Genomic DNA, 25242 nt, shown 5'->3' with positions numbered 1-25242 from the left:
CCTGTCAACCATTTAATTTGATCATTGGGAAACTACGGAAAGTACGTAGACCTTATGTTAAACCCGATCGGGAGATATTCCTGTCTGAAAGTGAGACACTTACTCTGCATACCGTCCGTCAACATACGCATAACCCAACTGTCAAGACTATTACAAGTAAACACATGTATAGTTCTTTTATTTTTATTAGGTGACTCCAGTGGCTCTCGTCTAGTAGCCGAGAGCTAGCTAGGTTTGCAGACGAGAGCTGGTCAGGAGTTGGTCTTGCAGACGAGAACTGCATGGTTTTGTCCGAGACCACCTCAGTCCACTATAAAGTTCTCTATAGTAGTGGTCTGAGGTTTTGTACATGCATATGATAGATAGTCTTGAAGGCGAGAGATGCAATGTTTTGTAAATGAGAGCTAGTCTTGTAGGCGAGAGCTGCATGGCTTTGTACATGAGAGCTAGTCTTGTAGACGAGAGCTGCTATGTTTTGTAGACGAGAGCTAGTCTTGCAGGCGAGAGTTGCATGATTTTATAGACGAGAGTTGGTCTTACAGACGAGAGCTAGCGTAGACACAGTTCCAATGACGAATACAGGATAGGTTATTTTGGACTCTTTCTAGTAGGGTCATCCATCCTGATAATAAATCAGGTAATAACGACATAAATTAACGAGGTTAAGACTCCATTGGTGGAGACGTTGTAAATAATTCCATTAACCATGTCCATTTTTATTAAGTTCCCTCTATGCCTGTCAGATCTAGATACACAGTTTTTTTGAAAATCTACCTGTATGTATCACTGATCATACTGATACATTACCATTAACAATACATGCATTTATAAAGATACAGAAGTAATAGGAACCGATAGGCTGCCATGGAAACGAAACTACACTATAATCAATCAAATAAACAAAGGATATTAAAAATATATATAAAAGTCATACAAAGACGATTATGTAATAGAAAATATCCCAACCTTATTATAACTATAGACATTTTTGTATTTATGAAAGGTTTTTGAACTCTATAATTGTTTTGTTGTAAATGTTATGATTTTGTCATAACCTTGAACTGGTCTATACTAGTCTGTTCATCTTCTCTGTACGGTTGGGTTTTCCACACCATGGGCTGCTTTCAAATGACGAAGCAAGTGTTGTTTTTTGTCGTCTGGTAGGAACGCAGATCTCGCAGCATTAAATGTCTGAAATGAAAATGATACATTTGTTAGACAAAATTAGAGCACCACGGTAATGAATCCAATGCAATCGACTTTTTCCTGTCATTTACTTATAACTGTATGTAAAGTATAAGATTGAAATAGTATCATCATTGGTGGATTTCTAGGAGAAAAAACATGGTGGGTACACATCAGGTCTAAATAACAGTAGGAAGGAGATACTTACAATCTTTGTGAGCTGCGCTTCATCAAGACCCATTTTGTTGAACGCCACATCGAACTGTTTAGTTAAGGTTGTCTGGAATACACTGTCATCATCGGTATTCAGAGAAAAGTTAACATTGTCAGCTGCAAATCTGAAAATGAAGTAGAGGGTGTTGTGGATTTTTGATTGTAACGTAGTCTATCACACAAATAACCAAAACTAAATGTGCCAACGGTGCAGTAGCGCAACTTATTACTTTTCATTCCAGAAAAGAAAATGGGTAAGGTGGTAGTGAGATGACAATAATCATGGTTGCTAAGGACTACTACATTGATTGTAAAAAGATTTCTCCAGACTAAATGCTCATATGAAAATCGTCTGACTTTTCTTTATCTGTGTTAGCATTAGCTTTCACTCTCTAACTTACCTAACAGCAGGATGTTTACTGAAGTCCTCAGTTCCTGCTGTAGAAAGATGATAACTTGACATTGGACATACTTCTAGATGGATTCTATTCTCCTTGATACGTTCATATAGTTTGGCATCATCTAGTACTCGATATCCATGTCCAATTCTCTCAGCCTTCAACACATCAAGTGCTTCTGTGACATTTGAAGCAGGTCCCGACTCTCCAGCATGTACAGTACGATGAATGCCACAACGTTCAGCTTCCTAAAGACAGACAGACAGACAGACAGACAGACAGACACAATCCCATATTTTTTAAGGGCATTCAAGTTGTAACACAACATCTGTCAATAAAAATCCGAAAGCGGATTAATTTGGTGGAATTATGATCATAATTGATGTTAGTAGCATTTTGCTTAAGAGACAAAAGGGCATGATAAAATATTTGAAAATGGATTCTAGTTAGGAAGGCAAGGATTGTAATTAGGTACGATGGACAGTTGGACACTGAGTAGCACTTGCTATGTGGAGCTAATATTATGGTTGAAGGGTGAAACTTTGGTATACTTGGTATAAGAGTTTCAAATCCCCTTCAAACTAAAATAAAATGTATTCTATCTGCCACCGTAAATCTAACTCTTGACATGAAATGTATGTACTGGTACCCATGGGAAGTTAACAAACGTTACACAAAACGGAACTTTCATTTCTCCTGTGCAAGAAACTAAAATCCAATGTTCACAGAAAATCAAGCGAAAATCAGGGATCGACTATATCAAAATCAAGCCATTTTAGAATTCAATATGGTCGTCAAATAACGTGGTAAATCCTTGGGAATATAACAGATTGTTGCTTTCCTAGAACAGAAGATTGGCGAACTCCATGGGTCCCAATTTTCTATTATTATTTCAAAGGGACAAGTATGGCAAGTTTTAGAGAGAGTTTAAGAACTTTGATTTCCAGGGAATCGGTTACGGAAGTGCATTCTACTTTAAACAAATATTATGGTGAAAAAATTACTATTCGGAAACCATTATTTTCATTTAACAGTACTTCACTATATCGTAGATACACCAACATGTAAAATTTGCACAATCATGATATTTCAATAGCAATCACACCACAAATTGGAAAAAAAATACTGAATTATATGTAATGTATAATGATGACAGAATAAAACGGTCTTGCTTACGTACTAGGAAAGCATCGATGTCTTGTTGACAGACAGGGATGTTTAATTCGTCCCCACATAGATCTATACCAACTACTGTGTCGTTATGAAACGCCTTGCATAGGTCAACAATGTCACGTGACCAATCTGAAAAAAATGGGATAAATTGATAAACCTCATAACAATGAATCAATAAAGAATGAATATGTTTATGAAAGAATACAGAAAACACAAAATGAATAGAAAATCAAAAATTAACAGGTTTGAATAGTGTTAAATAGTGAATCTAATAAATAATACCATTATATCAAATGTTGCATCAAATTCTCAAAGTTTTGTAACAGATTGGCTAGAATATATGCCATATCAATGAATATCAAGACTGGATATACCCCTGTCAGTGTTCTCCCGAGATTATTTCACAAGAGACCATTTCTTTGGAGATGGAGCTCGAGCATCTGTGATGTGTTGGTTGCGTTGATACTATCTTTTGCTAAAAACGAGGTGATTTGGAGAAAAATACACCCTTTAATAAAGTAGGCAGTAAGACCTCAAAGAGGGATTTACACCCGAATTAATTTTTTCATACAGAACACTACACCTTTACTGGGGTATTTTTCAGTAACTACATATTGATCATCCATCCATCCATCAATATTTGTTTCCCAACCACTTATTGGTTGAAAATATCCTACCTGGAAACCCACGATAGCAACACAGAATACTCTTAGCCACGATTCCGAAATCTTTGCTTCCTCTACGTAGACCTTCGTTAACCCAAGTAACCACATCACGTGGGGAAACATCTCCACCGGTTTGTTTTAACGCCACGATATTGTCATTAGCAAACAGGTGAGGGCAATACCGTGCTTCAATGTAAGCCACCCCATCCTTAGCTTTGTCTTCACATAGTTCGTATGCTATTCTTTCCACTGCTTCCTTATCGCCTCTGCAGTAAATTATACCAAGATGCAAAACCAAAATAAAGTTAATAATGTCAAATAAATAAACAAACATAATACATACAAATACACAAACGAACGAACAAACAAACAAACAAACAAACAAACAAACAAACTGACAGACAGACAGACAGACAGACAGACAGACAGACAGACAGACAGACAGACAAACGAACAATCAAACAAACAAACAAACAATCATAAATTCGTCTGTATGCTCTCAACAATTGTATAAAATTTATTGAAAACATTGCAGTGCACTATTCTCATTGGTTGAAAGATTGATCCAAGTTGTGGAATAATTTTACCTTGATTTTAATATTAGATTATATTCAATGCACACATTTTCATCTAAATTGAATAATCCTACCATTATTTCTAATAGACTCTAGTGCATATAAATGACAAATCTTGTTATCTGTGACAAGAGCATTTTAAGTCTGTTTAATGATATAATTGTTAAAATTCTTACACAAACCATGGAAGAAATCGTCCAAACACTTCTAGGAATTTTGTGAGATTCCCTACTCCAGTGTAAGTTACATCTTTGATGAAGTCTTCGAATGGTTTCTTTCCATAAATGGAGCCCTTTTTTCTACACAAAACAAACAAAATAAGTGTTACAGATAGGCATATTAGTGTCAAGTAGGACATAATATATGTGAGAGAAAAATCGCGAGGATGAAAATAACGGATAGATCTGTCGGATGGAATGTATGAAAAACTTCCTTTTGCCTCTCACTTTTGGATCTGAATATTTAGAGAAATCATGCCACATTGCACTTGGAATGAGGAAAACAATGGAAATATAATCTAATCATTTGAGTTACGCGACTCCCTACAACATTTAATTTCCTTTATTTTAGAATTTAAATACATACATACATACATACATACATACATACATACATACATACATACATACATACATACATACATACATACATACACAATCCACCATTGGTATACTGCCAACTGGATTTACGTATCAAAATGACCGTATGAAGTGATAACTGCTCGACTATTGTAGTGTACACTTATAGTTACATATAGTCACATAGTTAAACTCTGACTTATCAATACTACAATACATATTGATAGAACACTGGTGTCTGACGTTAATGTACATAAACTTAGGCCTAATAAACAATTATGTGGTTTCGATTTACGCTCAATTTTAGAATAGGTGGGGTAGGTAGATTTTTTATTTTATTTTATCATATATTTTTTGTTCATGTTAGTGTCTGGCTCGGGTTTTCCACTGTTTCTAAATGGTCTCTGTGGTATTTATTTCTTCCTATCAGATGTACAACCATTACAGATTCGAAGAATAGTTTTATATTTTCTTTTTAAGTTGATGTCAGTTTCCACATCCACCATTTCTCATGAGACTTTACACAATATTTGCGATTTTATCTTTTTTTTTCTCGAATGCGTAAAAAAAAGTTTAGGGTCGGCAGTGAAAAACTAGGTGCGGGTCGGGTAACCGGGACCAAACAATTATTTTTTAGGCCTTATATGTGAATCACTGTAAAAAAAAAAAAAAAAAAAAAAAAAAGGCATGTCATCCTCTGGGGTTAGCCCGCCACCATGGGCTGCATACATATACGGGTGTTACATAGTTATTACGTATCTTAAATAACATATTCCGACCGCAAGGGGGCGGGCTTCGATATAAATTCTCTTCCCACACACCTCGCTTGTAGACAGGGAGTGGTGCATGGTACGGATTATACGATTCATTGACAAGTCAAGCTGATTAAATCATTAATTTAAAACTGGAGGTTGGCGTAACAAGCCCTCATTTAGTGTTAGGCCACTTTGCGAACCCGAATGAAACTTACTTGGCTAAGTCATACAACGTTGAACATCTAATACTACCATCCAAATGGCAATGTAACTCCACCTGTCAGTGTAAAAACACAAACAAACAAAGAATAATGATGATACTACATGACACTTTGTGAAGTGATTGGCCGATGATGTCATAATGTCAAAGGTCATATGATATCCGATTAATGTTTAACCAGTTAATCAGCTTACTCGATTATGGATGGTTTTCCGAAGGTCGGCGGGATTAACGGACTAAAAATATGTCACATAGTATCGTATCCTAGTACTTGTAGACCTGCGTTGACCGACATGTCGGGCTCAATTTATGAAACAAATACTACCTTCGTTTATAACCACACCAATATCAAAAACAACAGATTAGGCCTACTGATTATCTAAAAAATGGAACAAATGAAAAATATATGTATACTAGAGACCACTCGCTCCAACTCTTCTTTCTCCGTAATGAAGTTCTCTTCGTAATTTTGGCTATTTCGGTCCAGGTCCTGTCTCTTACATTTCATCTTCAGACATTTTTTACTTTTCTTGCACACATACACGAAATTGTAGGGTGTATGGTTTTACTTGAACTACAAAAGTTACACCTTCTAAACCCCTGTTTGTCTCACCCCTATCCATTGCTGATCAGACTTCAGCAGCAATGAGATGGTTATAACCCATGGCTCAAACCACAGGCCGTGACTCGAATCAATCTGTATGATTTGGGGAGGAAAAATGTATATTCACTATACATTTAAAAAAAAAATCATACACATAGATTCGAGTGCCTGTGGCTCAGACCGTTCAATATCTCAGACAATAATATCCAATGTATCAACACCGGTAGAAGCATGCTAATCCCGTACATGTCAAACACTGTGTCAACATTTGACAGTTGAACGGTATAACCATAGCCCCTACACGTTTCGTGGAGGGTCTATGGTATAACACTCATAATACTCGACCTGCACTGTCAGCGTTTTCTGCGACAGTGACTCTTGTTTTGTAACTGTGTGACAAGTGTACATTTCATTTCCGCGGTGAGCTAAATCGTCACGCCGATTCGAATTTTTTCTTTTCTTAAGAGTCGAAATTTGACGTCATATTCCCCTTACCCTGAAATTTGAAGACTCCGTGGCCACAGATTCTCCGGTGGCTGTCATCTTGGCAGCAAAATGCGGTGATATTCACGCGATTGAAAGATTATAATTTATTCACAGGGGGCTTCCCAGTGTGTCATTTCGACGACGCGTGCTTAGGGAGCCGTCATTATTTATGACGGGGGGGGGGTCACTCAAACATTTCCAAGGTAAAAGGGAAAACTAGGGAGTGAAAGGTGGGTGGGAGGCTAAATATGTTTGCTAACACACTGAAGTATAGAACACGCTAATATATATATATATATATATATATATATATATATATATATATATATATATATATATATATATATATATATATATATATATATATATATATATATATAGTTTTGGTAGTACTGGAACTCCTTCTTGGTTGTAACTCGGAGTTTCACGCATGGTGCGATCATCAGACACTCAGAGTGTCTGATGATCGCACCATGCGTGAAACTCCGAGTTACAACCAAGAAAGAGTTCCAGTACTACCAAAACTATTACGCTCTGCCACTGCGGTATAGAGCACTGTCTTAGCAGATTGATATATATATATATATATATATATATATATATATATATATATATATATATATATATATATATATATATATATATATATATATATATATAACTCGGTGAGTATCAATCTGCTATAAGACAGTGCTCTATACCGCAGTGGCAGAGCGTAAAATGTGTATGTATTTTCACAGGGGCTATGTATATGCAATATGTACACTGATAAATTTTAACAGAAGAAACATTGTATTAATAAATATATTTGTTAATGATTTTATATATATATATAATGATTTTATATATATATATATATATATATATATATATATATATATATATATATATATATATATATATATATAAAATCATTAACAAATATATTTATTAATACAATGTTTCTTCTGTTAAAATTTATCAGTGTACATATTGCATATACATAGCCCCTGTGAAAATACATACACATTTTCGACATATACATGTAGTTTCTGAAGCCAACACTACAGTGCACGTGGAACAAAGCAATCTGTAACCCCCTCGACATGTTGAAATAGCAACAGAAAACATTCATTTTGGTCCTTCAATTTCAAAAATCTTCAGGGACAGGAGGGGGTTTGACGGTACCTCCGCGCGGGCCCCACGTAATAATTAATGACGACTCCCTTAGGGGTCATGGTTCAAAGTGCACACTAACAACATCAGCTGTTACGAGGTTGGGCACACATGGCCTCTGTTGTGACCGGGTTCCTGTAAGTGTTTACAGATTTAACGTTCCATGTTAATATTACATACATCTTTAATTTATTGTCGATTTATAGGGACAAGTCGTGCTTGTTGACAGCTAAAATCGATCGGGACACAATTGAATGTCTGAATGTTTGACAGAATCGCGTCCTGCGTGCACCCTCTGAAAGCAGGACTCTGTGGGACAAGTTTGTTTTGTTCCGGGTGGGAAGAAGACGATCACCCGGAACAAAACAAGCGACACAACACGATGGAAATAGAGGTAAATAATGACATTTAGCCACTTTCACAACATCAGATTTTAATCAGATTGGATTGGAATGGACATTGCTAGAATCGAGTTCCGACTTACTCCATTTAAGCAGGACTATTTAGGGACATATATTAGTAGGAACGTCACATTGCTACTCCATGTGATCGTCAAAAACCCTGAATTAAGGCCACAGTCCCCACCTGTTACTAGTGTTACAAATAGCAAGACCATGGGGAGTTGAGTAGGGTGTGTTGCTCAGATTAAAATCACATTAAATGTTTTGTTTCCCTAAATGAAAACATTTGAATCCTCCTTAGCAGGCACGAGCGACACAGGCCTATGCAATTTGCAAATGAATATGAATCTCAACTTTTCCCTGTGATGAATATTACTGGAGTAATATTTCTTTTAGCAAGGGAACAAGTTAGCTACGGACGCAATGTGGTCGAGGAAAAGATTGGGTATAGTAATTTTCGATAGATTTTATTCAATGACAATGATCCGACAACAACAACAACAACAATAACGACGACGACAACAACAACAACAACAACAACAACAACAACAACAACATCATCATAATAATATTTGTTCTCAATATCGAGGTATCATAATTTCTGAAAACAAAGTGTCGTTTCCAGACGTTGTTCATCAAATTCTATACATTCACAATTTTTAACCTTCCTGATATCATATTTAATTTTTTACCAAGTATGAACAAACTTTGTATTTTTATGCCGAGTGGCATTTAATTCCAAACGACGCCATCCCTCCCCTAAAACTGGTACATTTTTAAGGGATTGCGTGTGCCATAATCGCTCTCTTCCCTCTTTACCTCAGCATGTCTATCTTTTTCTCTGTCTGTCTGTCTGTCTGTCTGTCTGTCTGTCTGTCTGTCTGTCTGTCTGTCTGTCTGTCTGTCTGTCTGTCTGTCTGTCTGTCTGTCTCCAACCCCTCTATCTATCTGTCTGTCTCTGTCTGTCTGTGTCTGTCTGTCTCCAACCCCTCTATCTGTCTGTCTGTCTGTCTGTCTGTCTGTCTGTCTGTCTGTCTGGCTGGCTGGCTGTCTGTCCGTCCGTCCGTCCGTCCGTCCATCCATCTATCTATCTATCGCTGACTACACCCAACCCCCACCCATACCCCCACTCAAAATAAATTATCATTCCGTAAGAATTGTTCCATTTTGGCATTTTTATTGCTGTTATCGTCTGCTACATTATTGACCACGTCAGTACAATATTCACACGTCATAAATGTATCATACATTGGCACAGCTTGAACTATTACATTGATGTTAATGATTAACGTTCTTTGGATGTTTACCAAAATCTAATCACCTCTTCTCATTACCTCATGAAAGATGTGTAGCAAGTGTCAATTCAGTAGTTATTAGATATCATGTCCACAGACATAGCCATAGACACAGACAGACGGACAGACAGACAGACAGACAGACAGACAGACAGACAGACAGACAGACAGACAGACACAAGCATAACATAACCAGGTTTTCCTCATCCCAATCTCCCAACCCGCCCCTTTCCAGTTCTGCACCACATTTAGATTTGTACCTGGTTTTTGTACTAAGGGAGCCTTGAGTAATTACAAGGGGGAGGGTTGGGTTTTTTGTGGGGGGGGGGGTTCACTTTTTACAAATTGGTTGTTGGGGCTGGGTCATGTTTTAGAAAATGGGCTTAGGGGAGGGTCACATTTTAATTTGACTAATTGTATTGTCGAACTTAGCATTATTTTGTGATTTTGGCAATATAGCCAGTAGGTGCACACTTAGTGACCCCTCTAAAATCAATATAATTTTCATTGTTGACATTTTACTTTCCACTATTATTAGCTATGTATGTGAGGTGCTCAAAACAATTTTCACTTTTACTATATCTCCCTTGTAACCATGGTAATGAACAGCCCAACATTACCTTAAATTATGGCTCCATGCAATATATCCAGTAGGTGCACACTTAATGACCCCTCAAGATCAATATTGTTTTGATTGTTGACACTGTACTTTGCATTGCTATTAGCTATGTATATGAGATGCTCAAAACATATTTCACATTTACTATATCATCCTTGTAACCATGGTAATAATCAGTCCGATATTGCCTTAAAGTATGGCAACCATGTGGCATATAGTGAAAAGTGTCTTCACATGAATGTACTGTGGCGGTAGTATAGTTGGGGAAATAACCAATGCGTGGAACACTGTCAGTATGGTGGCAGCAGTGGGATTAATGGGGAAAGGAAATTGAGAAAGGGTCACTTTTTAGCATGACGGAGTCGGGAGAGGGTCACATTTCATAAAACAGCTCGGGCCTTATTTCCCCCAGCCACCCCCTTTGTAATAACTGAAGGCTCCCTAAATTCAATATTTTGGACCGTAGTATACCAGTATACAATTCTGAATCACTAGAAATACAACACAAGGCAGGTGATGAAGGACAGTCGGAAAACTTTAGACCGCTACGGACATTCAAGTATCGACAGTTAAAACACTTTGGTACCATTGTCGTTGATATTTTCACTTTGTTATCACCATCTCAAAAAAAATCATATGGGATGGGCTGGATGGACAGTGGCTTGGTAAAGAGTCACCTTTCGTTGATTTTGGTAAAGTGCTACCTTTCGTTGATTTTGGTGTGGTCGTTACATCGGGAACAGGGATTGTCGGGAGAGATCCACAGTTCAATTTTAAAACTTGGACTTCACTTTAATAACATGCTGTAGCAATCCTAAGTAGCAATGAGCCCTTCCACTTTTGCAGGAAATACGCAAAATTGTTCAAGACCTCATTTTGTGGCGTTTACGTGTGAAACACTGCATTTTCACAAATATCCCAAGTCATTTATGGGTCCATTAGCAGAGACAATCTACGCATTTTAGCAGAACAACACACGTTCCTGATCTCATTCTCATATTCGACTGGAAACTCACACGTATTTTGAAACATTTTATAAGTAAAGTCAATACATAAAGGAAGCATTTGAAAAGCAAACTTTAATAAATGATCAACAAGTCCAGTGTACGTTTTCAAAATTTCTCTTTTCACAAATTGTGGAAAATAAATGTTATAATGATCGTAATACTTAACTAATTATTGTGTACATTAATAACGATAACTGTGCGTAAGATAATGCCTGGAATGATTTTGGTCATTTTTCAAACTTACAAATGTAGTTTAAAGCTTATTGAATGTTGATTCATTACATTTCAAACAAACAAAACAAACAAACAAATGGATATATCAAAGAGAATACTTGAATATTTACATTGCATAATATATCGGTATATATTATATGTAGATCTCATTATTGCGTTCTGTATTTTTAGTGTCAATACATTGGCCATACTACATGTAGCTGTACGACTACATGGTCAAAAATAACAACAGCATAATATGATATATCTTGGCACTTCTCAAAAAAGGCCAGATCACAACCTATGTTGTAATATGTATTCTGTAAGATACCAGTATACAATTCTGAATCACTAGAAATACAGTATACATTAAGATTAAACATTGCTTATTGCATGCATATATATTCGACTTGAACTTCGAAATCTACGTTCATTTGTCATGCAAGGTAAATGTACAAGATTACATTTCTGATTATGCGACCGGAGAAACCAAAATCTATCTGTCAATTTAACAAATCTCCCATCCCAATGGTCATTCTTCATTCATTTGATTGACAGTGTTTCCTGTTACAGTTTTTGAATTGAGCTGAAACATGGTTATTAGATCCAACATTTAGACTGTTTCCTGTCTAAAAGACTTTCTGTTTTGAGCTCCACATGTTTATTTTACTGTGAAAATCTTGATTCGGTTTTCCCTTGGTTCTGAAACCATAATTCTGGGTGGGTCATCTTTGGTCACTAGTAAGTGTCTAGGCCAAGTAAGTTCACCTTCACCTATTTCATAGACCTTCTTCCCTCGCTTTGTATATTTGTAAATTCTGCCAGCTGATGCCTCTGGTTGCCAGCCAGTAACAATAACATATACATTATCCCATTTGTCTACACTAATTCCGAATGGGTAACGTAGCTTGCTATCTAATGTGAATAGGTACTGCAACTCCTTGTTGTATACCTTAATACTATCATCATTCCAGGCCTTACCTTTGTCAGATACAATGACATTGTCGTCACTATTAACTGCAACATATTTTGGGTTAAGGAGTTGACCTGCCTCACCACTGCCAGTAATCTCTCCTACACTATGCCCTATCAAATCATACTTGACAACCTTTCTACCTTTTTTGTCAGTTACCACAAAATGACCAGCCATTAGAGCTATGCTTCTAGGATCTATTCCATCCTTCTGGCAAAATATTTGCATTTTGTCAGTTTGTCTCTGATAGAAGACAACCTGCTTATTACCGACATCTGTCATCAAGTATTCATCGTTTTCTGTCACAGCAATGTCTAGTGGCTGGAATTCATTGGTGAACTGATCGTCAAATCTTATCTCAGCTATACTTTTATATTCATAATTTAATATATTGACTCTATGATTATCAGTATCTGCGACAGCTACTTCTCCATGGGGATTTATCGCTAATCCATGTTGTTTCGTCAACTGCACTTCATCATCTCTGCCATCCAAGCTATAGGAGAGTGACCATTCACCTGTAAGATTAAAAATAGCGCCAATGGCGCTGTAGCACAACTGTATTTGCTGTTGATATTTTCCTAGGCATATTTGCTTACATTTTTTGAATGATTATTTGCTTGCCTTTTAATCTATATCCTATCATCGTTACAACATACACCATCAATTGGCTGTTGCTATGGGCGTGGAATATTTTCGTTCACTTTTGGAATCTTTATTCACTTGCCTACACTCCCATGTTGTTATCTTTGTAATGTGTATTATCATTGCACTGTTGCTAAGGGCATTGTCATGGTTGTTAGGCCCAGTTTGGTCAAAATGTTTGGAACAATAACTGTAGAATAACCCCTTCAGAAACATCCCCACCAGGATTCAGCCTCATTCACCATGTAGTTTTAAGTTTTCATCTACACATCCCCTGATGCATCCTCATTCAATTTCAGCCCAATCTGTAAGTAGGTTTAACAAAAAGACACGTTTTACACCCTAATTTGCATACCACTGATAATCTAAACACCCCTATGAGTACCCCCACCAAATTTCAGCCTAATCTGCTCAGTAGTTTTGAATGATAGATTTTAGAGTTCAAATTTTTTTTACCATAAACCACATTTGTTTTACCCAAATCACACATCGGTGGTAAGATCATTTTAATGTACCCACCAAATATAATGGCAATCAGTCCAGCGGTTTTTTTTTACTTTAACTTGTTTACACACACACACACACACACACACACACACACACACACACACACACACACACACTTACATATCCACATCCATATTCACACACACAGCCAGACGGACAGACAGATAGATAGATACATACATACATACATACATACATACATACATACATACATACAGACAGACAGACAGACAGACAGACAGATAGACACTTTGCCATGCCTATAGCACTACTGAACCTTATCAGTTGTGTTTAAAAGGAGTTCACGGTCTAATCATCCGGAAGACAGTGATATGATTTTAAAAAGGGTCTTATAAAACCTTATATTTTTAAAATAATGGTAACACATCTGTGTGACAGTGATATCCAAATCAAATTATATTTTGAAAGTACTGGAACAGGAGCGATCAAATCTCTGACCGAAAGGTTTCCGTTAGTAGTTTATGATGAATTGTACTGGGCAATAAATCAATCGGGTTGAGAAATTACTGCTATTTAACTGATTTTGCATATTACACAATAAGGCATTGGTAAATGAGAATGTTTTAATTTGTTTCAAGAGAATCAATATAAAGTACGAAATGATAATTGGTATATTTTTAATATTTGAGAATCGGCTTTACAAATGGGATAATGTTACATTCTTTTAACAACTGTTACATTACCAGTTCACACGGTAAGGTGCTGTGCGAAAAACCATTAGCGTTTAGATTACTTTCAGATCAAGTTCATATTTATTACGTACCTTTATAATCGAAAGCCCGGTTCTCCATTTCGAGTGTAGAAATTTCCTCTTGTTTAGCCTGATTCTTTACTTTGAGGTCCTCAACTTCCTCCTTCAGACGTTTCAATTCCGCCTTGAGTTTAATATTTTCGTCTCCAAGGCGTCTTTCATTTTCATTTGGCTGATCCGTTTTTTTCTGCAACTTGATATTCTTGTCAACTAGAGCGTTCGCCTTCTTTTCCCAGCTTTGTAGGTCAAGTTTCATCACTTTGATTTCACTGTCTTTATCTTTCATTAACTCTTTATGTATAGCAAATTCTACCTCGTTACCCTGTAGAATCTCAATTCTATTGTCCTTTTCATGTACTTCTTCCCGCAAGGCAGATACAGTGGCTTTCAAATGTTCAACTTCTAATTGAAGCTGTCTGTTCACTTCGCCACCGCTACTAACTTCCGCTAATGGTTGCTGAGTAATCCGACCTGTTGTAAACGAGATGTGTATTAAACTTAGCTGAATCCATTGGTTAAGAAGGACATTTTGATACTGTGTTTGACCAGTACAAGTCAGTGCCTGCATATATTTAAATCAATGCCTGTAAACCACACAAACGATATTGAATAAATACTAGCTTGTTTGTAATACATGAGGGTATATTGCAATCATGTTTCTAAACTGATATAGTTCTCTTTGTCTCTTTCTGTTTGCATGTGTACGTGTGTGTGTCACAATGTGTATCAATCTGATTAAAAACCGATGTAGTGTACACATCCCGATATCTTTTTGGCTGTTACGTTTACTGTCCATTGTTCTTTTGTGAGCATTCTTTACATATGTAACGAAAGGAGCACTCACAAAAGAGCAAATGACAGTAAAGGTAACAGGCAAAAAGAAATCGCGATATGTACACGACATCAGATTTTAAGCAGATTTGGTGTGTGTACCTGAAACAGTTGGTTTTAGAGATCAGCAATTTGAACTAAATTGGTATGTGATATTGATTATTTGGGTTTCGAGTAAGCGCTGTCCAAATGGTACGTTTGGAATGTCACATAAGATTTTAAATTTCACAATGGTGCAAATTATTTTCTGTTTTACCCTATGACATACATATACATAATACTGAAATGATACTTAATCTAGATCTGTTGATCTCTGACACATTAAAATATCTTTTTGAAAATTTTTCTCATAAAATTATATACCCTAAATATACGAAAGCCTATTAAATACTTCATACTTCACACTTCATGCTTCATACTTCACAGTTCACAGTTCATACTTCATACTTCATACATTACACTTCATACTTCACATTTCATACTTCAAACTTCACAGTTCATACTTCATACTTCACATTTCATATTTCACACTTCACAGTTCATACGTCACACTTCGTACTTCACAGTACATACTTCATACTTCACACTTCACACTTATTACGTTACAGTTCATACTTCACACTTCATACTTCATGGTTTATACGTCACTAAAGCACTGCATCATGGGCTAATTTTCATTCCTATATATTCCGCCATTATCTAAATCTTTGTCCAGAATCAAGACTTGATCAGTATCAAAGCAAGGAAAGTTACAAGTTCTGTGGCTACGTATAGGAAAAACAATATTTGAACCCCCATATATTATGCTGGTCTTCCCTTTAATGGAGGAGAGGCGACGTGGTAACTGGTTGTTTCATTTGCTGGTTGAAACTACATTTTCCGTGGCTGTACCGCCATTATTCTCAAAGTCAATCAAAACAGGTAAAGTACTTGGCAAAATCATAAACATATTGAAAAATTCACATACTATGCCGGTCTTCAATTATAGTAGGATGGTCGACTTCCAATAGGCTTTCATATCAATCATATTATATTTCATGAGTATATTTTTTCACAAAGGAAATCACAAAATAAAATAATGTTACGGGAGTCACTTACCTTTCTTCTGACGTAAGTTTCGCCTAGACAGTTCATACTCCTCTATATCCATTGTAATTCGTATTGATAGGTACAAAGCTCCAATCTTTCCCAGAGTTTTTTCTGTAATGGTTGTAGATGTTATCAGTTTATTGAGCTCAAGGGTTTCATACTTCTTCCATAGAAATTCCAGGGCATCCAATGTCTCGCAAGCTATTGTGTACATGACGCTATTACCGCTGGCACCCTCTACATGGATACCAGGATGGCTGTCACTGATCCGCTGTGGAGCTTCACCTAGCACCTCAGGTAGTTTGAAGTATGCATTTTCCACCGCTTTAATAGAATAACCACTTTTCGGTATACCACCTGCCGTGTTAATGTGTAGATGCATACGAGCTAAAATGGAAAATGACAGGAAGGTAAACCCAAAATACTTAATATTAAACTTGTTAAGCGTTATACAACAGAATTATGCGCACTGTTTCAGTAATAACAATCGTAGCTCTCACTTGCTGGTATTGGAATTACACTGCTATTACAGTAAATTGTTTCACACGTAGGATGGATGTATGGTTTTTGATTAGTATTTGTGTTTAGAATTACTAATACAATGCATTGTAGTTATTATTGTTTCTAACCCCGACATGAATAAAGATATATTAAAAATTAAGTATGTGAAATTTTGTAACAAAAAAGTTGACGTCATAGCAGCCTAGGAAGTTGCCGGTAATCATTGGCATTTGCAGATGATAAATGGAATTTTTTTGTAAATACCTGCATTCAGCAGGTGGCATTTTACATTTACTGACATCTAAATGGTTAAACTTCAACTTCAACATTTGACACATAACGTTTGAAGCCGACTTGCATATTGAATATTTCAATGATAATGGGCAATCTATGAACATTGTCAATCGACAACATTTTTTTCTTTTTTTACTTATTTTTTTTTTATTTATTACATTGGTGATCATTTTTGTTACAATGAATGTTGATAAGATTTAAAGTTTGATATTTATTAATGTACTTAAGTGTGCGTTTTAGGAGCATTTCGCTCATAGTTTAAAATTTTAGAAGAAAATTTAAGATTCAGGGGCAAATTCATCCTAAAAATCGAATTCATTATTAAATTGAACAAAATATTTAAGGCAAATGAAAAGTAAAGATTTGGTCTAGTATTTACTACATAAAGGCTTAAAGTGTCCATATGGATTTTATCACAACTTCCTGCTTGAAAAAAACACTGTGAAAGAACCTAGACCAAATATGTTTTTGTAACTCAATAAATTGCAAAACACTAAACAAATGTGTAAAACTTTGGTTATTATACGTACAACCATTTACACATTTATTCATCTTTTGCAATTTATTGAGAAAACAGTAACTTGGCATATATGTTGTTTCACATTGATTTTTCAGTAGCAAGTCGCGATAAAAATGTTTTATGAATTCAAAACCCAAAATAAACTCTACATTCTCATCCATATCTCATATTTAATTTTGATTCTATCACTGTAGTATATGATTTTGGTTCTGTTCCTAGGCCCCAGGCCTGGATGACTCTTGGATTGCCTGTAGACTGACTGGAAAGCCAGTTCCACAGCAACGTGATATGGGGCGTGCAACATAACCCTGTCAAGTGGCTCCAAACCTGAATAGATGTGTGTAGAATCGTGTGTGTGTGTGTGTGTGTGTGTGTGTGTGTGTGTGTGTGTGTGTGTGTGTGTGTGTGTGTGTGTGTGTATTCGTCTGTATACATAAAGGAATGGGGCAAATCACACAAATATAAATTTAAAACAATAATAAAATAATGATCAAAATTTACCAACGAGTCTTCTGGGTAGGAATGAATCTTACTGGGTTGATGTATTTTAAATCTAAACATTATCAAATAAAAAGTTAAGTTCTTTCTATGAGTACATTTTAATGCTGTCTTTGAGAGATAATCATACCTGTACCTGGATTATCAGCGTCTTGCTCACTGGCGATGGTTGGCCAAGTCTCCATATGTTCAGGAACTCCTAGAACACCACCTATCAGTGTGATACAACAATGACGTAACAGCAAACAAAAATATGTACAGAGTATTGAGTGATATGCTGTCATATTTCAGTATTTAAATCAGTAGTCCTGTTTGTAAGTCTGTTTAACAACTGAATGAATAATTTACTGTCTTGTGATTATCTAAAATTTTATCATAAACTTATTTCCTTATACGTTCTTGATGACGTTTTACGTGAAATGACAAGTGACAAGTGATATAGTTCAACGTCATCAGATATTCTCGCCAAATGTCATCGTGAAGTATTATTTAGTATGGTAGCCATACCTGATTCATGAACTTCTTCACCTCCAGAAGAGTGTTGAATTTTTTGACGTTTGGTTGGAATACCAGTCTCAGATGAATTATCTAGTATAAGAGGAATGATAAATAATCAGTGTAAAGAAAATAAGTCTTCGTACTTCTTAGAAGACCCCCCCCATGGGCTTCTATAAGCTTATGACTGAATGGAGACATGATTTAAAAGAAATTAGAGTCAACAAATGAATTCTACAAAGGGTCTGATGATGCAGGAAAGTGCTGAATCCTGATAACTGAACCTGAAGATCAGAGTCAAGGACAAAGGTCAATGTCAAAAGAACGTTTAAACCTTGCAATATGGGGGTAGACACTTGTATGTAGTCTCTGCGTATTAATGTTTTTTGGGTTATGTAGTAAATCATGACTGTTCACCACAAATATGATTGCCATTGCATATGCTCACTAAAAGTAGTGCGTGTCTTTCTTGTTCTGTATGCCCTACTGCCTTGATCTAAAAGAAATTAGCTATAAAGTGTCTGTAATATGTAAGTAATGGGTTAATTGGGATGGCCTACCCTGCAGGTAAAAAACAATAAAAAAAAATAAAACTCCGTATCAAGCGGCGTCAAGTCATGCTGATTTATGGAAGGTTACAATTTTTCACGTTTTCTTTAAAATTCCAGTGGATTTGATAACACGTATTAGCCCTTATACATAATCGGCACTATCACAACAGTTTAGCTGTGTCTGGTGATCTAAATCTCATCGTAGCCGAGGCCAATATTGATTTTAATTTGTGTACGTGCTATTGTTTAGACCAACAAAAAATAAGGCTTTTATTTCTTTCTCATCCTCGCGCTCTTTGAAGCTTTTTGTCACATTTTCCTTTACGTTTTTATTTCCAAACCTGTGACTTGTGCCACACGTAGCCAGAAAATAATTGCAGGAATAAAAGTTTAACAAATAACAAAAGGTACGTATGTTCGTCCCTTTGTTGTATAACTTAACACGACACTTGTACATTTAATTGTCTTTGATGAGAGGTATATAACCTCGTAAATCTTTCTTAATCCTGCCAAAATCGGCAGAAGTATTGAAACTATGAGATTTCAGCAGGCTCTCAGATTATTCATGGGAGGCACTTCCGCGGTGTATCGCACTTTATTATATTTGCAGTTTTGATGAGATTAATGATTAATGCTAGAATATGGAATTGTCTGATTTGGCAGGTAAGGCGTAATTTATATGAATCAACCCAGCTAACTACTGTACCACGAATTGAGGGACACCGTTTCCATTAGGCAAATGCTTTTACTGACGATATCATTCATGCATACATCTAGGTTTATAGCTATATGGAGATTAATGAGTTTGCTGTCACTGAGTGTATTTTCATCGAGTGATTTTCTTACCAAAGCGGGTGATAGCTAAGGTTACAAAATGTGTTATCTAATTTACAAGTACAACCGCTTTCGTCCTGATGGAGTGACTTAGAAGTGAAGACGCAAAAATGTCACCTCAAAGAGCTAATGGTCCAAGTTCGTTTATTTCAAGTGTTTCAGGTGCCCATGACACACAAAGAAAGTACAATTTACTCAGACAGAAAAATAAAGTATTGTACAAGACACAGGAAAAGAAACGCTTGACCATGTTTAGTTGCCGTTTTCCTTTACAAAATCATCACAGCGTTTAAACGAATTAAATACAAACACTGAAAACTTATAAATAACATGTGGGTTTTTAGCGGATAATAATGCAAAACACTTTACTTCTGTAAGGTGAAAACGGAATCGTTGAGGAATCAATTCTGTTCAGTATTGCTCGTAAAGTGGTCAAAATAATATAAAACGACACTCGTCCTGTACTACAGTTACACCTTGTTTTGTTTTTAGAATACTAACACACTATAAGATCAACTGGTATTGGTGGGTTACTATGGGTTACAATCAGCCCAACCAGCCATAGAGCATTTGAAAGATGAACTATATGACAGTTTTTTCCCATTCGCTATAGCATACAAGCGCGACTACGTCAAAGAAAATTTCTAGGCTGGAAACATAGTGGAATAAAGAAGTTTCAATAAATAGTTAATGTCTGGTCTTTTCTATCTGCTCTTAAAGAAAAATATTCTATCTGAGTCCTCTAGTGGCCGCTAGATACCTGACTTTAAAAACAAAATAAATCTACATGCCTTTACAGTGAGGATCGTCTTGACCAGTCACATGGTGAATGTTGATACCTTCTGCTTGACCCTTATCGGATTCACTGTCTGCGTACAAAAAACAATACATCAATAACTCTGCGATAGATGTATGTATGTATGTATGTATGTGTGTGTGTGTGTGTGTGTGTGTGTGTGTGTGTGTGTATGTATGTATGTATGTATGTATGTATGTGTGTGTGTGTGTGTGTGTGTGTGTATATGTATGTATGTATGTATGTATGTATGTATGTATGTATGTATGTGTGTATGTATGTATGTATGTATGTGTGTGTATGTATGTGTGTATGTATGTTTGTGTGTATGTATGTATGTATGTATGTATGTATGTATGTATGTATGTATGTGTGTGTATGTATGTATGTATGTATGTGTGTGTGTATGTATGTATGTATGTGTGTGTGTATGTATGTATGTATGTGTGTGTATGTATGTATGTATGTACATGTATGTATGTGTGTGTGTGTGTGTATGTATGTATGTATGTATGTATGTATGTATGTATGTATGTATGTGTGTATGTATGTATGTATGTATGTATGTATGTATGTATGTATGTATGTATGTATGTGTGTATGTATGAATTTGTGTCTGTCTGTAGAGACGATATCTCAAAACCCCACAGCATCGATTCTAATGAAACTTGCTACACATCTTCCATAAGCTAATGGCAAGAATTGATTAAAAATTGATAAACATCCAATTACCATTAATTAATTATTTGCATAATTAATGATTGTTTTGTAATTAGGCTACATCTTTGGAACACATACTTCAAATTCAATATAATTTGGTACATACGTTAACATTAACAAAACGCATATGTTCCCTAAAGTTTGTTGATTTAGCTTTAAGGTTTTGGGAATATGGCTCCTTACCTGCAAGATCTAGCCTCATCCTCTTGAGAAACCTGCTATTCACACTATCCAGTGAGCTTAGTACCGTATTTTGTAGTTCTGTCTTAATATCTCTTGCCTTTGAACGGAATAGTTCTTGAGACTTCAGTATGGATATTATCTTGCGTGAAAACTGATCAACGTCTTTCATATCAACCACCACATCATCTTCATACTCTAAAAAATGTTCTCTGATCATGTCATGACAGGGGGTGTACCGAGAAACCAGGAAGGGTATCCCAACTGCCATAGCAGTAAACATCAGATGATATGAGTTCATTCCAGTGGTTGGTGGAATGAGCATAAGGTGAGCAGCAAGGAGCTCCCCTTTCATAAACTCAACGGACGGCATAGAAGAGGGGACAATATCAAGTTGGGAGTGCGGGCCAAGCTTTTCCCGATTGAAGGTTTCTTTAGCCTCGGAAATTCCGAGAATTCTCCACTTCAGTGTATGTTGTTTCATATCATAATATACTTTGGTTACTTCATTCAAAGCCTTAGCCAGTAACTGATGACTTTCCATATTTTCGAAGTCATCGTCCTCGTGAAATGAGATAACTCGAAAGACCCAATTCAAGGTAGAGACACTTGGTTCTCTCACCGCAAGGAATGTGGGTTCGGGGACAGGGACAACATTAAAATGTTTATCATGCCATTCGCCAAACATTTTCCCGAAATAGTCGAACGTCCGGTTATCAATTGAGACCATTGTCTGTGCGCGTCTTACTTCGTCTGTCAACTTCTCACTAAGTCGTATTTCTAGTTCACTTTTAGCAAACCCTACAATGCTAGGAAACTCATTATTAGGCCAAAGATGTGCAATATAGTAATTTGCATTTCGTAGATAGTGATCTTTTGTGAACAACGCTGCTTCAGATGTTATCATAGCCATTCCCAATATTATTTTGATATTTTTTATTTCTATTATATCTGGAAAATATATTGGCCATGAATAAAGCCAATCTTCACGAGGAATTTCATCCTTCAGCGTACGTTTAAGATTACCGACAGGGTTTGGACAAATTAACGTTGTATGATTCTTTTTAGCGTCGTCATATTCCTGGTCTGTCATTTTTAGGACAGTGCAGTAAACTGAGAGACCGACTTTATGAAACAAATGCGCGAAGAGCCTGACTGTTGAGGATATCCCTCCTTCAAACGGTGAACCCCACCTGTCACTCATGATCAGAGCGGATCTGTCATTCATGTTTCACCTGTTGTAATAAAGAGATATCTGCTATTAGTCAAAGACGAAATTACATTTTGTCGTCTTATAATTTAGGGAATATTCCTTGTTATAATTTCCACTTTGAAAATATACATTTAAACGAGACATATCCGTTCATTATGTTGAAAGGTTTGCATGAATAGCAATGTTTTGTTAACACATTTATATCATGGCCCTGTAAATACACTGTCATAACCATAACCTTATCGAGGAATCTGAACTAAATACAATAGAAAATATTACATCTCTGCAGAACAATGTTGGGATACAGGCATAGATAAATGAGACTTACTGTTGATACAACTCATTAAGTATATCTCATATATCCCTTGGAATTAAGTATTACTATTGTTTACGTCCAAACAATCTTCCTGCCCAACTTTGTGTACTCTTGTATTAACTGTTATAACCAGATACAAGTATACTAGTGTAAAGTGCGTTAGTCTTGGGGAAATGTTTATGGGTTGGTTTTGGACCCAACAAGGTAGACAGAAAACAACCTTTAACCTTACCAATTTACCTTTTAGTTGACCTCACGTTAGTAACCAAGAAACAAATTGAGTGTCATGGACGTTGCTAGAGACATCGTGTTTATAACTGGTTAAGCTTTTCCCTATTGTGGAGCAAAAAGATGACAAGTGTTTTCGTTGTGTGATTTTCGTGTTTGTGAAGTTAAGTTATCGAATGAAAGACAAGAACAATAAATAATAAAAGTACTCGAGCTTTGAGAAGCACGCCTAAATGTTGTTTGTACAGTGCGATGTGGAGAGCTTTAAGTGGTAACTAAGCTTGTCGTGAATACAACGCCTTATTTGAATCGTTTTGTCTGTTAAACATCAACTTATTCAGGTGTACCGAAGCAGCCAAGGGCTTTCTGATATGTTCGACATGTTACTAACATATTGTATGGTTAATACAACTGCTCTTAAAATTGTTCACGTGAATTTAAAGATATGGGGAAATTCAAACTGCTTCATATAAGGACATTTCGTTATGGTTCATGGATTCTGAGTATTTTGTATTGTTCAAAAAGATTGTAGTAAAATAAATCCAAAGGAACAAACACAGTTTCAATCACAGTGGCACTCGTTGTTCACAATGTAGTCACCAGACAGTGTCTCATTGATAAGAGTCACATGATCAGCCACTCAGTCATCTAGAGCTAGTCATCTAGAGTTATACTCAAAAATAGTTTCCCACCGTTGCAAAACTTGACTGCTGAGTAGGACAATGAAGACATAGATATATGTTAAACAGGGAAACTTGCACATTCTAACCCGGGAATATGCACATTGAGAATATATTCCAATGTAACCTGGAACATTGCTGTGCACAACTGTGTAGCAAGTGTATTGATGAACACGTGGTTAAAAAATATTTTTACTGCATTATTTTTATGAGGTGTATTTCTTTTAAGACCTTGACAGTTGACCTTGACCTACAGGGTCAATTATGAAAATCAAGCTATTTCATACATGATGAGGACTGTGGTGTTGAAGTGTGACAATTTTCTTCTTTAATCTTGTGCACATTAAATTAAGAACAAGGGAAATACACACAAATATGCACTTATTTCATCCATTCACAGAGAAGTAAAGATTTTTTTGAGGACCGTATGTGTCTTCTATGAAGACTTGTTACATCTCGCACAACGTTTTTGCTTAGGACATACACCAACCAAAATACAGGCATTTGGCACGCATATGAAATGCTACATATTATCTCACTTCAAACACAAATAAACAATTCTAGTTTGTATCTTCCTTGTTTCATCTGACAGTGATGTTTGTTTGTGTTCACAGTCAGATAAAATGTATCATTTCATATGCATGTGTGCTAACTCAGTGTATGTGTTTTGATTTATATAATTCATAACCACAAACCTTGTGTGAGACGTTAAAACCATAGTGCCACATAATTGACACTCTATGGTCACGTTTGTATGGTAGTAAATTCACAATCCGGCCCAATTATCAAAATAACGCTGTTGACACTTTGTAGTATTTACATGTGACCTTTTTTTAATCTGGATATATTTAATAAAGAACAAAGGGAATACAGTATGCCATGCATTTATTTCAACCATGGGTCAGATGGAAGTAAAGTTTATGCGGGTATTGTTTTCTACCAACACTTGTTGATAACTACTGTACTTTAAAGCCAAAAAAAAGAGAATATTTTTAATATGAATACCCCGCGTCGTTCTTTTTGTGTGTGTTTGTCCAGCCCATGCAGTCTACAGATC

At 36.1% G+C, this 25242-nt stretch overlaps 2 protein-coding genes across 2 annotated transcripts; both read right to left on the bottom strand.

Moving 5' to 3' along the window:
* Nucleotides 1-268: 268 nt before the first annotated feature.
* Nucleotides 269-6927, bottom strand: LOC144448499 (adenosine deaminase-like). Its single transcript, XM_078138761.1, has 8 exons — nucleotides 6862-6927; nucleotides 5758-5819; nucleotides 4386-4508; nucleotides 3647-3900; nucleotides 2977-3098; nucleotides 1800-2044; nucleotides 1394-1523; nucleotides 269-1191 (listed from the first exon to the last, which is right to left on the bottom strand). Exons 1-8 carry the CDS (start codon nucleotides 6907-6909, stop codon nucleotides 1081-1083), a joined length of 1095 nt encoding a protein of 364 aa, XP_077994887.1. The 5' UTR covers nucleotides 6910-6927; the 3' UTR covers nucleotides 269-1080.
* Nucleotides 6928-11879: 4952 nt separating this feature from the next.
* Nucleotides 11880-22841, bottom strand: LOC144448176 (uncharacterized). The gene is made up of 7 exons (XM_078138330.1): nucleotides 21752-22841; nucleotides 20850-20921; nucleotides 18680-18760; nucleotides 18303-18383; nucleotides 16369-16746; nucleotides 14452-14910; nucleotides 11880-13033 (listed from the first exon to the last, which is right to left on the bottom strand). The coding sequence occupies exons 1-7, from the start codon at nucleotides 22839-22841 to the stop codon at nucleotides 12204-12206; spliced, it is 2991 nt and encodes a 996-aa protein (XP_077994456.1). The 3' UTR covers nucleotides 11880-12203.
* Between the last annotated feature and the right edge of the window lie 2401 nt (nucleotides 22842-25242).

The sequence above is a fragment of the Glandiceps talaboti genome, chromosome 17 (assembly GCF_964340395.1).
Source record: "Glandiceps talaboti chromosome 17, keGlaTala1.1, whole genome shotgun sequence".
NCBI lineage: Eukaryota > Metazoa > Hemichordata > Enteropneusta > Spengelidae > Glandiceps > Glandiceps talaboti.
The sequence above is the reverse complement of the archived record's forward strand: the minus strand, read 5'-3'. Positions and strand labels throughout refer to the sequence as shown.

Excerpts from the sequence above, each read along its gene's own strand:
- LOC144448499 (XM_078138761.1), bottom strand. The coding sequence starts at position 6,909 with ATGACAGCCACCGGAGAATCTGTGGCCACGGAGTCTTCAAATTTCAGG. Across the intron at positions 3,901-4,385 it reads CGATTTCTTCCATGGTTTGT|AGGCGATAAGGAAGCAGTGG; the intron begins GTAAGAATTTTA and ends AATTTACTGCAG. Across the intron at positions 1,524-1,799 it reads AGTAAACATCCTGCTGTTAG|ATTTGCAGCTGACAATGTTA; the intron begins GTAAGTTAGAGA and ends CTTCATTTTCAG.
- LOC144448176 (XM_078138330.1), bottom strand. The coding sequence starts at position 22,841 with ATGACAGACCAGGAATATGACGACGCTAAAAAGAATCATACAACGTTA. Across the intron at positions 20,922-21,751 it reads GATGAGGCTAGATCTTGCAG|ACAGTGAATCCGATAAGGGT; the intron begins GTAAGGAGCCAT and ends TTTTGTACGCAG. Across the intron at positions 16,747-18,302 it reads CGCTGATAATCCAGGTACAG|CTCGTATGCATCTACACATT; the intron begins GTATGATTATCT and ends TTTCCATTTTAG.